The 13466-nt window shown below is 40.8% G+C and overlaps 1 protein-coding gene across 3 annotated transcripts in view; it reads right to left on the minus strand.

Annotated features, from left to right (window-relative positions):
- LOC131228646 (cell division control protein 48 homolog B) overlaps window positions 1-8289 on the minus strand; it is a 62444-nt gene extending 54155 nt beyond the window's left edge. Inside the window, exons 1-2 of one of the 3 annotated variants that reach the window (XM_058224454.1) lie at window positions 7935-8283; window positions 102-146 (exon numbers count right to left, since the gene is read on the minus strand). In XM_058224454.1, the coding sequence (XP_058080437.1) occupies window positions 102-146; window positions 7935-8051 (162 nt within the window). In that variant the 5' untranslated portion in view covers window positions 8052-8283. Of the gene's footprint in view, window positions 1-101; window positions 147-7934 lie in introns of all 3 variants that reach the window. The other 2 variants (XM_058224456.1, XM_058224455.1) reach the window with 2 other exon arrangements.
- Between the last annotated feature and the right edge of the window lie 5177 nt (window positions 8290-13466).

Here is a 13466-nt window from a genome sequence, read left to right on the forward strand (position 1 = left end):
GCCACCAAATTGGCAGTCATGATCATGACACCAATCAGTTCTTCATGGAACTCAATGACGAGCACGATGAACATAGTATCAGGAGAATGGGATATCATTACCTTTCCAGTGCCTGGAGGACCATAGAGCAGCAATCCACTGGGCCACTGAAAGAACAAGAAATTCAACACGCATAAGGAATATCCGATCTCATCACCCCCACCAAAATCTAGGAAATTGATATGACATGACATCTATACCCACATTGTACTACTTCAATTCCCAAAATGGAAACTAGGGCCATGTAAACCAATATGGGCAGGCATAAACAGCAACTCCCAAAATCAATCTTGATAATATCAGTTTCTAGAATATTATAGTTTGAGGAGAATTTATAGAATTCACAATCCGAGGCTTTGCACGGAATGCCAATTCTAACAAGCGTGATCCATGCTCGGGGATCTAGACCACTATCCTGCTGGTCCTCACCATGAATGGATTGTGCCCCAAAATATCTCCCACATAGGAAGATCTTAATCGCAAACCACACGTCACATCCCCTCCTGTAAGCACTAGCCATATACCTCTTTTTGGGAGCTATCATGGCTAAGGGAGAAGAAGACTCCCTGTCGGTTGACTCTCTGCCGGTGTTAACAGGTGAGGGGTTAATTCAGCCCAAGCTAGTGGCCATCCTCAACCGTCAGATGGTTAAGAGGCAAAATCAAGTAGTAACGGACGTGCTCATTCAATAGCTAGTAGTTCCAATTGAAGATGCAACGTGGGAACGGTTTCACGACATCAGGGAACATGATGCTGAGCTCACCTTAAAGACAAGGTAAATCTTAGAAGAAGAGATTGATATGTTTGACACGTATACACGTTTAGGGGCGGTATGTTTAAATAAGTCAAAAGAGTTTGTTGCTTGTTTTGTTTTAAAAGAGAGTCTTTAAGAGTTGGTTTCGTAAGTTTGAAATAGAGTCTTTAGGAGTTGGTTTCGTAACAGCAGGAGAGTTCCGTTAAAAGGTATTGTATTTAACTGGTATTATTTTGATGAAATAAGGCATTAGAAAAAATCTCATTCATTAAAAATAATTCTATCTTCAAAATTAGTGGAGGCTTAGATTCTCACCGAATTAAATCATGCTCACGCCTTCTTCTCCCTTAGGCCTTAGCCAAGATAGCTCCCAGAAAGAGGCATACGGCTATTGCTCACAGGAGGGGACGTGACTCTCTGAAGAGTCTTATGGTAACCAAAATGACCCGAAGCTTCCATAGAATGTAATTCAATGAGGATAAGGTTTCGGGTTGGCAAGGTGGGCCCCAAAACGATCATTCCTTTCTTAAAAAAATACCTCCTTGCAAGGAATATTTTCTAGAATCAAGTTCCCCTTCCATGTACCTCCTTATATGATCCAAAAGATAAGGATCTGTGGCTGCCTCCAACTTCACCGCATCAACCCATGAAGCAATTGGGGTTGATAAGGCCGAAATTGTGTCTCCTTGTTTTTTCTAGAAACAGCGTCGGTAGCTGCATTTTCCTTGCCCCTTTTAAATTCAATCGTAAAAACCCAAGCAACTTGGACATCCATCGATGTTGAGCCAGAGTACAGATTTTCTGCTTAAGAAGGAACTTTACTTTGATGGTCTGTATGCAGTACAAACTTCCTTCCAAGCAAATAAGGCCTCCATTTCTGTACAACAACAACTAAAGCCATCAGTTCCCTTTCGTAAGTTGACAATGTTAAATTTTTACCATGCAAGGCATGGCTAAAAAAGGCGATAGGGTGTCCATCTTGCATCAAAACACCACCAATTCCAGCCCCGGAGGCATCGCACTCCACGATGAACTGCTTGGTGAAGTCGGGAAGAGCCAGAACCAGTGCTTGAGTCATGGCAAGTTTAAGGTTATTGAAGGCCCGATCGGCATCTTCATTCCATGACCAAGCATTTTTCTTAAGCGAAGCTATCAGTGGTGTTGCAACCTTCCCGTAGTCCCTTACGAATTTTTTGTAATAGACCGAGGAAGCCACGCAATGCTCGGAGTGTTGTAGGTTTCGACCATTCTATTAAACACACAACCTTGGATGGATCTACAACAACTCCTTTGGCGGAAATAACGTGGCCCAAGTAATCTATCTCTCGGAAGCCAAAGCGACATTTAGATTCCTTAGCATACAATTGATGTTGCCTCAAAACGTTCAACACCATACATAGATGAGATAAATGCTCCTCTCGACTCTTGATATATATTAAGATATCATCGAAAAAGACTTAAAATGAATCATTGCAAGAAGAGTTTGAAGACTTCACTCGTCAATCCTTGGAATGTAGCAGAGCATTTGTGAGACCAAACGGCATTACGAGGAATTCGTAATGTCCCTCATGGGTCCAAAATGCCACTTTAGGGAGGCTTGGATTCTCCTCGAATTGAATCTTCATCACGTCTTCTTCTCCCTTAGCCAAGATAGCTCCTAGAAAGAGACATACGGCTAGTGCTCACACGAGGGGACATGACAACTTGGTATCAGAGATAGGCTATCCCGACATGGAGGAGGTGGTTAAGCAACTGCAAGACACTACTGAACAGCGGGGTCAGAAGCTGGATCAACAAGGAGAGACTGAAAATGATAGTCTAAATGCCGACCGCTTTAGACCTAAAATACAATCAACTGACATCGGTAAGGGCTCGTGAGTTAGAAGTGATCTCCAACGAGCAAACCTCGGCCACCATGTTTCAACATCGTAGGGAGGCTACCTCTACTGTAGATGGGCAGCAGCATTCAAACCAGAACACTAAAGCTGGATTTCCCAAAGTTTGAAGGTGGAGACCCCGCTAGTTGGGTCTATCATGCCAAGTAATTTTTCCTCTTCCATAACATCGTTGCTGAGCAACGCTTACCCCTAGCCTCCTTTCACTTGGAAGGGGAAGCACTACAGTGGTACTAGCGAGTTCAGTTTGGTTTCACATGGGAGGAATTCGTAATGATACTAACCGCAAGGTTTAAGCCAACCGACTATGAAAATTATGCTAGCGCTTTGGCCATATTATGTCAAACTTCTACCATTTGTGACTACCAAACGCAGTTCGAGAAATTGGCAAACTGCGCTGAAGGGCTTTCCGAAGCCTTCTTAGTGAGTTGCTTTGTGTGTGGGCTAAAGGAGGAAATATGTTTAGAAGTTCAGATGTTTCATCCCACCACCATGAATGCAGCCATTGGACTTGCCAGGTTGCAAGAAGAAAGGATCGCGGCAAGTTGTCACATCCCCTCGTGTGAGCACTAGTCGTATGCCTCTTTTTAGGAACTATCTTAGCTAAGGGAGAAGAAGACATGAGTGGGTTTCAATTCGAGGAGAATCCACGCATCCACTAATTTTATAAATAAAATTATTTTTAATGAATGAGATTTTCTCTTATGCTTTATTTCACCAAAACAATACCGATTAAATACAATACTTTCAACGGAACTCTCTTATTGTTACAAAACTAACTCCTAGAGACTCTCTTTCAAACTTACAAAACCAACTCCTAAAGACTCTCTTTTAAAACAAACAATAGGCTCTCTTGACTTATTCAAACACACCGGCCCTACAAGTGTGCACGTGTCAAACGTATCAATCCTCCCTCCTAAGATTCACCTTATCCTCAAGGTGAGCATCAGGATAACGTTCCCTGATGTTGTGAAACTGTTCCCATGTTCCGTCTTCGATTGAAACTCATTGTCACTGAATAAGCACTCTCGTTACTAATTGATTTCGCCTTTTAACCATCTGATGGTTGGGGATAGCCACTAGCTAAGCTGAATTAACCCCTCATCTATTTACGGCGGCAGAGAGTCAACCGACTATACTTCTTCATTCACTTTTGAGATGCATGCAAATTCTGCTTTAGGAGCTCCAAAATTTTATCTCTGCTTCTCAGCTCTTCCTTGACTACCTAATAGAGACCCTACCTTCACCAGTCAATTTTGGCAGGAACTCTTCAGGTTGCAAGGGACACGACTCAAAATGAGCTCAGCATACCATCCCTAGTCAGACGGTTAGAGTGAAGTCTTAAATCGTTGCTTTGAAAATTAGGAGCTGGTTTCGTGAGTGTCTTTAGGAGTTGGTTCCATAATAGCAGGAGAGTTTCGTTGAAAGGTATTGTATTTAACTGGTATTGTGAAATAAGGCATCAAAGAAAATATCATTCATTAAAAACCTTTAGAATTAGTGGAGGCTTGGATTCTCCTCGAATTGAATCGTGTTCACGTCTTCTTCTCCCTTAGACAAGATACCTCCCAGAAATAGGCATACGGCTAGTGCTCATATGAGGAGATGTGACAACTTTTTTATCCAAAGGTGGCTCATAAGGCTCGTGTGACAGTCCAACGTAACCCCAATAATTGTGACTAATGGGGATTCGGTTGATTAGAGAGGAGCGATGTTCTGCTCTTTCTCTCAACATCCAAGGTCATTCTATTATGGCTGATTTTTTCTTGTTATCTTTGGGAGGTTGTGATGTGGTATTAGGGGCGCAATGGCTTCAAACCTTGGGACCAGTTATATGGGATTTCTCTCAACTCACCATGATATATAAAGATGGATCGGCAGCTCAAAGGATTAAAGCCGACAGAATTACTAGGTGACTAGCTAGCTCGACTCAAAACAACACTCTCTTGACTTATTTAAACACACCGCTCTTACATGTGTACACATGTCAAACGTGTCCACAACCACTGGTGAATCGGCCAAATCTACTCAAGTCCCGATCAAACGCTTGATGCCAGTTGAGGCTAAAGAAAGAAGGGACAACTGGACAACGGGTTGTGGTACTATTGTGCTGACATGTTTTAGCCCGGGCATAGGTGCAAGACACCGAAGCTATTCGTGATCGAAAGCTGCCCGGAGGAAGAGGTGCCTTTAGTACAACATCAAGAGATCGATATGGAGCTGGACGAGTCTAGAGATCATTTCCCTAAAATCTCCTTACACGCTAGAGCTAGGGCTACCAACCCCCAAACCATGCGTGTTGGGGGTGTCTTGAACTAGTCCCAGGGTTCGAAGCCATTGTTCCCCTAGTTCCACATCACAACCTTCCAAAGATAACAAGAAAAAATCAGTCTTAATAAAATGACCTTGGATGTTGAGAGAGAGCAAAACACCGCCCATCTCTAATCAATCGATCCACATTAGCAACCATTACTTCAAAGTTGGGGCTACGTTGGACTGTCAAACAAGCCTTACGAGCCACCTTTGGATCCAAAAAGTTATACATGGATCCACTGTCAATCAACATGGTTGCGGTTTGCCAATTTCTCAAACTGTGTCTGGTAGTCACGAATAGTAACAAAGTGCCAGCATAATCTTCATATTCTGTTAGCCTAAACCTTACAGTTAGTGCCGTTACGAATTCCTCCCATATGAACCCAGACTGAACTCGCTAGTACCACCGGTACCACTGTAGAGCTTCCCCTTCCAAGTGAAAGGAGGCAAGGGGTAAGCATTGCTCGGCAGTGGTGTTATGAAAGAGGAAAAATTGTTCGGCACAGTAAAACCAACCAGCAGGGTCTCCTACTTCAAACTTTGGGAAATCCATCTTTAGCATTCTGGTTTGAATGTCGTCACCCTCATCACTGCTTAAAAAATTACCTCCGCTGCTTCACTAGTAATCGACCCAAAAAATGGTTATGTTAGTTACCATGAGCCGAATGGTGGTATAATACCACTTACCATTCCTCTTCCAAAATAACTCTATAAGAAGTTGTTTATGGAATTCCTCCACCCACACTAAAGACCTACATTCCAAGAACCACCAAGGTGTAGGCAGTTGAGGAAGAGCTGAGAAGTAGAGATAAAATTTTGGAGCTCCTAAAGCAGAATTTGAAGGCAGCTCAAGAGAAAATGAAGAAGTTTGTCAACTAACGTCGAACTGAGAGGGAGTTTGTCGTAGGAGATTGAGTGTATTTGAGGCTTCAGCCATATCGTCAGACTTGACTAGTAGTTCGAAGATCGCTTAAGCTATTAGCATGATACTATGGGCCATACCAAATCACCTAGCGTATCGGACAGGTGGCCTACCGGCTTGACTTCCCACTAGGCTCAAAGATACATCCCGTATTTCATGTTTTGAGCCTTAAGAAAAAGTCAGCCAATTGACTCTCTGCCGTCGTTAACAGATGAAGGGTTAACTCAGCCTGAACTAGTGGCCATCCTCGACCGTCAAATGGTTAAGAGGTGAAATCAAGCAGTAACGAAAGTGATCATTCAATGACAAGGAGTTTCAATCGAAGACGCAACGTGGGAATGATTTCACGACATCAGGGAACGTTATCTTGATGCTCACCTTGAGGACAAGGTCATTCTGGTCACCACAAGAGTCTTAAGAGAGTCCAAAACATCGTTTATTGGTCGGGCCTCAAGAAGGAGGTGTTAAACTTTATTAAGGAATGTGATGTCTGCCAGTACCACAAAAATGAGAATGTAGGACCTCCAAGTCTTCTTCAACCTCTCCCCATTCTGGATCATATTTGGATAGATATCGCCATGGACTTCGTGGAAAGGCTGCTTATTTCTCAGGGTCGCTCGGTTATTCTAGTTGTGGTGGACAGACTTTCCAAGTACAGTCATTTTATTGCCCTCAGCCATCCTTATTCAGCTTCCTCTATGGTAAGGCTCTTCGTCGATATATATATATATATATATATATATATATATATATATATATATATATATATATATATATATATATATTCAAGCTTCATGGAATGCCCACTTCGATAGTCGGCGACAAAGACCCTACCTTCACTAGTCAATTTTGGTAGGAACTCTGCTAGCTGCATGGGACGCGGCTCAAATGAGCTCGACGTACCATCCCCAATCAGACGGTCAGAGTGAAGTCTTAAACTTTGGGAAATCTAACTTTAGCGTTTTGGTTTGAATGGCACCACCCCCTTCTACAGTAGAGGTAGCCTCCCTACGACATTGAAACATGGTGGCTGAGGTTTGCCTGCCAAAGTTCACTTCTAACTCATGAGCCCTTGCCGATGTCAGTTGATTGTATTTTAGGTCTAAAGTGGTCAGCATCTGGACTATCGTTTCCAGTCTCTCGCCTTGTTGATCCAGCTTCTAACCCTGCTATTCAGTAGTGTCTTGCAATTGCTTGATCACCTCCTCTATATTGGGATATCATGTCTCTGATACCAAGTTGCCACGTCCTCTCGTGTGAGCGCTAGCCATATGCCTCTTTTTGGGAGCTATCTTGGCTAAGGGAGAAGAAGATGAGAGCATGATTCAATTCGAGGAGAATCCAAGCCTCCACTAATTCTGAAGATAGAATTATTTTTAATGAATGAGATTTTCTTTGATGCCTTATTTCATCAAAAAAATACCAGTTAAATACAATACCTTTCAACGGAACTCTCTTGCTGGTACGAAACCAACTCCTAAAGACTCTCTTTCAAACCAAAACAAACAACAGACTCTCTTGACTTATTCAAACACACCGCCCCTACACGTGTACACATGTCAAATGTATCGCCACGGGACTTCTTTCAGTTGAATGTGAACCGTCATCTATCTATAGGTCACTAGTGAAAGGCTACAATCGTCATGTCAAGTTGATTTTTGGGACATGGTCCATCCACTGCAGGAAGCAACAGATCAGGAAACCATGGGCCCATTGTCAGAATAGAAAGTATAGCCGCATCTCTGTAATTCCCATTTGAGAAGGAACTGAAAATCCCAAAAGAGGAATAAAATACTGTGCGAGCACAGTGGCTCATATCTCCCACCATCCAAACAAGGTCGGGCGGGAATTCTTAACAGGACATCTCAAAATGGACTTTCCACGATATGAATTTTGAAACGCTTACGGATTCCCGTCAACTGCGTTTAAATGGTGGGAGGATAAAGTGCGCCACAACTCCCGGTGCTCCCAGGCGTACTCAGAGAGAGAGAGAGAGAGAGAGAGAGAGTACTTTGAGGCCGAGAGATTGAGATTGGCGAGAGTGGATGAGAGGATAGATGATGATTTCTCTGAGGGCTTCTATCACATTAGCGTAGCCTGCAACTGATTCTTCTGCTCTCCTCTCCATGGCCCTCCACCCAAAACCCTCCTAAAATCACAGACTTTGATATTTCAAGGGCATTCTCCTGTGATTAATATCCCACCGTCTGGTTACTCGGGTACAGCGATCCGGACCATCCAAATATTGTGGATTGTAGATGGAGTATGTCTGTAAAATCATGCTGGTCGAGCAATCCTAACCATCCATCCATGGCTGTTGGGTGGGTAAAAATAGAGTTATTATCATTTGGCCACGGCAGTTTGGGCCATCAACAAATAAGTGCCTGCTTTGGGCTATTTCCATCTAAGTGCCTGTATTTTGTTATAAAATGTAAGTTTCACTTTCAAGTAGTACAAGAGGTGAGGACATACGGAATAATCGAATAGACGGTGTTTTGTCGGTCCACCGTGATATATATGTTTTAGCTAGGCTGGCCATCTATTTTTCTTACTAGTTTTATGGCATAAGCCCAAAAATAAGCACATAATAAGATCAAGAGGACTGCTGGAAATAGTGGGGATTAAATGCCTACCATAAAAAACTTTACGGAGGCCACAGAAGTTTTGGACCAAGATGGTGTTTGTGTTTTCCCTTTTTCCATGTCTATATGACTTGATCAACGTTTCATCATGATGTCCTTGTCTGTATGACCTAATCAACAAGTTTGATAGTAAATAAACATCACAGTAGGCCCAAAGAGCTTTTGACGGTGGGCATTTGATTGGCACTATTTCTTGTGGTGTGGTACATTCGAGATTTGGATCTACCTAGGTTTAGAGCTCATCTCCTAAACGGATGGAAGGGGTGGATTTCTCACAAACATAACATGGGCCGCGAGTGTCTTGGGTTTGAAGCTAGGTGGGGCAACCATGGTGTCGGTGAAAAATCCAGGTCGTTCATCCGTTTTGTTAAATCATTTTAGAGGATGTCCCAAAAAAATGAGGCATATCCAATGCTCATGTGGGCCACAGGACATAAAACGGTGGAGATTATACTTCCACCATTGACACACTTGTGAGGTCACAGAAGCTCTAGATAAAGCTATTGTTTTTGTTCCTTAAGTTCATCCCAATGGAAATGTTCTTATTAAGGGTAAGGCCATTTTACTTTTTAATTTTCTTTTATTGGTTAGGTGAGATTACTGACCTCAAAACTAAAACAAAATTAAGAAAGGAAGTATGGATGATTGTTGAATGTAAAATATTATATATTTCTCTTTTATTGTGCATTAGTTTTATATGCACACGTATATTTAATTGATTTATTTACAAATATTTTAATATGCGAGGTGATTTAAAGAGGTAAGATGAAAAGAACAATTAAAAAGAAGATTTAATGCTCAAAGAATGATCAAATAAAAATTTAGAAATTCGGATGTGATTAACGAAGATTTCAAGTCTCAAAGATCCAAGAAAATATAGCACAAAAGATATAAAAAAGACAAAAAAAATCACAAAGTACATTAACAGAAATAATAGAAAATTCAGTCCAACCGAAAGCACACATAACAGTCCAGTAAGAAATTATAATTTTCAGAGTTAATTAGGCTCGACAATTAGGTTTGACCGAAGCCATAGTCAATTCAATTGAAGAAGAGTTCAATACAACCTAAGGTAGATATTTCAGAAGAAATTTGGCTGCAACCGATAGACCATTTAGGTGCGACCGAAGTGATGTTTAGTGCGACTGAAAACTACCATTGATGTGACCGAAGGCTACCATTAGCACGACCGCAATGTAACAAAAGTGCATGATATTGAAGTCGGTTCCAAGTCGGTGTAAATTTTTCCTATTTAAATAGGTGTTTTAAGCTTTCCTAAGTATGAATTATGGTAGAAGAGAAAGAGCAAGGAGTTATGGAGCTTATGAGGAGTCATTATCCAATCCTTCTGTTCTTCTTTAGTTTTTATGTTTTTCTTATGAGTTTATTTCAATCATATTTATGACTAGCTAAGTTTCTTAGCTATGGCTAAGATGTGAAGCTTGTAGTTGTTTTTAATATCTCAGTATACTTTGATTTATATTATTTGTTTACTTATTGAACAATTATTGATATTAATTTGAATGAATGTATATTTTTAGTTTACTCTAATCCATCGTCGAATCCAAGCATATTAGATACTTAGGAGAGTCATAGATGATTGCTTATTTATTTTGTAAAGGATTGATCTTTAAAATTTATTGATTTATCGTAGACTAATAACAGCGCGATATATGCTTTGAATTTCCTATGGTTAATAATATGATACTTTATGTGGGAACCAATTCAATTAAAGTTCAAATATATGTTGATATGTGAATGATAATTTAACCGCTTTATTGATTTCCTTCTCAATTACATTATTACTTTTAAAATCAAATTTCATAAATTAGTTTTAGTTCTAGTTATAGTTCTAAAGTGTTCTGGAAATTGAATAATTATAAGTCGTGGGTTTGACCATGGTCTCACCAAATAAAGGTACATTGCAACCTTGCACTTGGGGTTTGTCTCGATCAAGTTTTTGGTGTCTTTGTTGGAGACTTTGGTTATGTCTTTCTGAAATACCTTGATATAGGATTAGAATTAGTTTTCGTTGTGTTTCTAGAATTTTTTTATTTTTATTTTATTTGAAATTTTTAGATAATAACATTTCTCTTGTTTCTTTTGTAGAATCTAACTTAGAAGCACTAATTGGGTTACTTCTTTCCAACCCTATTGCTCTAGTTATTTTATTTTATTTTCATAAAGTTTTTATTCTACTATAAGTAGGTTTAAGTTTATAATTAGGGTTGAGAGTAGTTCATGCCCAAGCGAGTTTGTGATAACTCTCTGTCTCTTAAGTGAAGGTTTGCCTATATATTATCGAATTAGACAACGCCTAAGATCTTTTGACTTGGTCAGGAATATGGGTGAGAATCAACCTCAACATCATGTTGTCGAGCAACAAGATGAAAATGAAGTGCAAAACGTCCCACCAAATAGAACTCTACATAATTATTTGCAACTAGCTAGGATGAGCACGCCTTCCTGCATGATTTTTCCACATAATGCGGGAAACGTAGATTTCAAATCAGGAGTGATCCAACTACTTCTAAAATTCCATAGACTAGATTTTAAGAGTCTATACCTATATCTCGAATAATTTGACGAGATTGTGGCGACCTTACACTTCAATAATGCGTCTGATCACACCTTTTAGACTAAAATTGTTTTCATTCTCATTAAAGGAGAAGGCCAAGTCTTGGCTTCACTCCTTGAGACCGAGATCGATTAGGACATAGACTAAGATGACCAGAGAGTTCCTTAAAAAGTTCTTCATAGTTTGTAAGACCAATACCCTTAAAAGGGCCATCACAAATTTCTCGCGAAAAGAGGAAGAAACCTTCTTCCACTGTTATGAGGGGTTTAAGGATCTTTTTAAGTGCATGCCCACATTATAACTATGAAGTTTGGTGTGTCAGTTTTTTCTATGATTGACTAACTTCGCCCATGCGCCAATATGTAGAGATAATGTGTAATAGGAAATTCATGAACAAAGATCTTGATGGCACGTGGGACTATTTTGATGTGCTAGTAGAAAATCCGTAATCATGGGATACTTCAACCAAGCTAACCATTCACAAGTCAACTTAGTCTAAAGAAAATGGAAGAATATACATTTTAAGGAAAAAAGACGATGTCAATGCTAGGGTGACTAACTTTATAAGAAAGGTCGAGGACATGAATTTGAAGAAAATAGAAACAATTAAACCTGAGGAGACCATTGAAATTGTTTGCAGTATTTGAGCAAGTAATATATACTTGACGCGGGAGTGTCCTATAATTTTTGCATTCCAAGAGTAGTTACAAAAGCAATCCAATGCTATAAATAATTATCAAAGGCCAATCAGTGCTCCCATATTAAACACGTACAATTTTAGTTGGCGGAACCACCCAAACCTTAGTTGGAGAAATGGACCAACAACCAATGCAATAAAAAATCTTCAAGGGTCTCTTCCTTTAATCCTCATTCCGTTATTAACTTAGAAAAGAATCCAGGAAGGTCTAGTTAAAAAATTCATGCATGATCAATAGCAGTTTAATTATGTAACGCTTCGAACTTTTCAATACCCGAGTATTGAAAGTTCTCGAGTGTTACCACGAAATCTAACTTAGTATACACATGTGTACGATATCAATCTCGCCATCCTAGCCGTACATCTATTCTTCAACATGAATTTGACCGTTGGGAATGATTTTCATCCATAGATCATGCCATCTGACCGTTGATTTTGAGATATGATCATTATATACCCAAGTAATCTCGCTTGTTCATCATAACCAACCGTTCAACGAGCTAATACACATATTAGGAGTTGACTTTGTCAATAGGATAAGCCAATTGAACCATCTATCCTATGTTCTAAGGGCCAGATCAATAGATCCATCGCCCATCTAGTTCTCGAAACTCCATCAGACGATGCAACACCCAAACATCATGATTAGGCCATCAGATCACTAAGTATACCGATGATTCTCACCTAGACTAGGCCAGGGACTCTGAGGAACCTTGAGGGTCAGATCTAAAGATGATCTGACCATTGAATTGATGGGAACCCGCAACTAGAACCCAATCAAGTTGTAAGGCCCACCTAAGCTTTGGATCTACCCGATTTCTTTGTCTAATGTCCTAAGGGGGAACTATTCAAATAGAATGGATGGTGTGGATTGTACCATGCAACCCGTTGGACCCCACCTTGAGAATGAAGGTGCACATGGTTCATGCACGTCCGCCGTGCACCGCACTAGATCGGGTCAAACCTAGGTTTGACCCAACGAAAATTCAAATAGGGAGGGAACCTTCCATCGTTTCCACCGGACGAACGGATGGCGTCCGTTTAAAGAGCGTTGCGGCCCATCAGGACCATCCATCTGCTCAATCGAAACCGTCCATCGCGTTCGGGAGCCACCTCCGTCAAAACCCTAGGTGTTTCAAGTGAGACTGTACACGTTCGTGCTCTCGATTCACAACAAGGGAGGAATCTCTGCGCTACGACGTTAACAGACAGCGTCTGTTTGGAGACGCTAGTGGGCCACCATCGTGAGGACCCACGAAGATCTGAACCGCCCATTATATTCATGGAACGAATCCGACCAAAAACCCAATCCTTTTCGCACCAAACCAACTCGAGCAATCAAGCAAATTCCGTCCATAAACCCTTCCGCGAATTGTGCCAAGAAACCAAAACGGTTTCTAATTCTTCTGCGTAAGAAATTCAAAGAGGGTCATCTGAATCCGATTAGAGCCATCCAAAACCGAGTAGAAACAATTCCGACCACACCCACATTGAGAAGAAAAGGAGGAATGAATGCGGAAGAAATCACCTCCCTGCTTTCACGCAGATGGCTGCGTAAAAGACCCTACTAACGGCTGACCAATCCCACAATCAAGGGTGCGATCAATACCTTCCATTCGTGGGCCC

The sequence above is a fragment of the Magnolia sinica genome, chromosome 16 (assembly GCF_029962835.1).
Source record: "Magnolia sinica isolate HGM2019 chromosome 16, MsV1, whole genome shotgun sequence".
NCBI classification, from domain to species: Eukaryota; Viridiplantae; Streptophyta; class Magnoliopsida; order Magnoliales; family Magnoliaceae; genus Magnolia; species Magnolia sinica.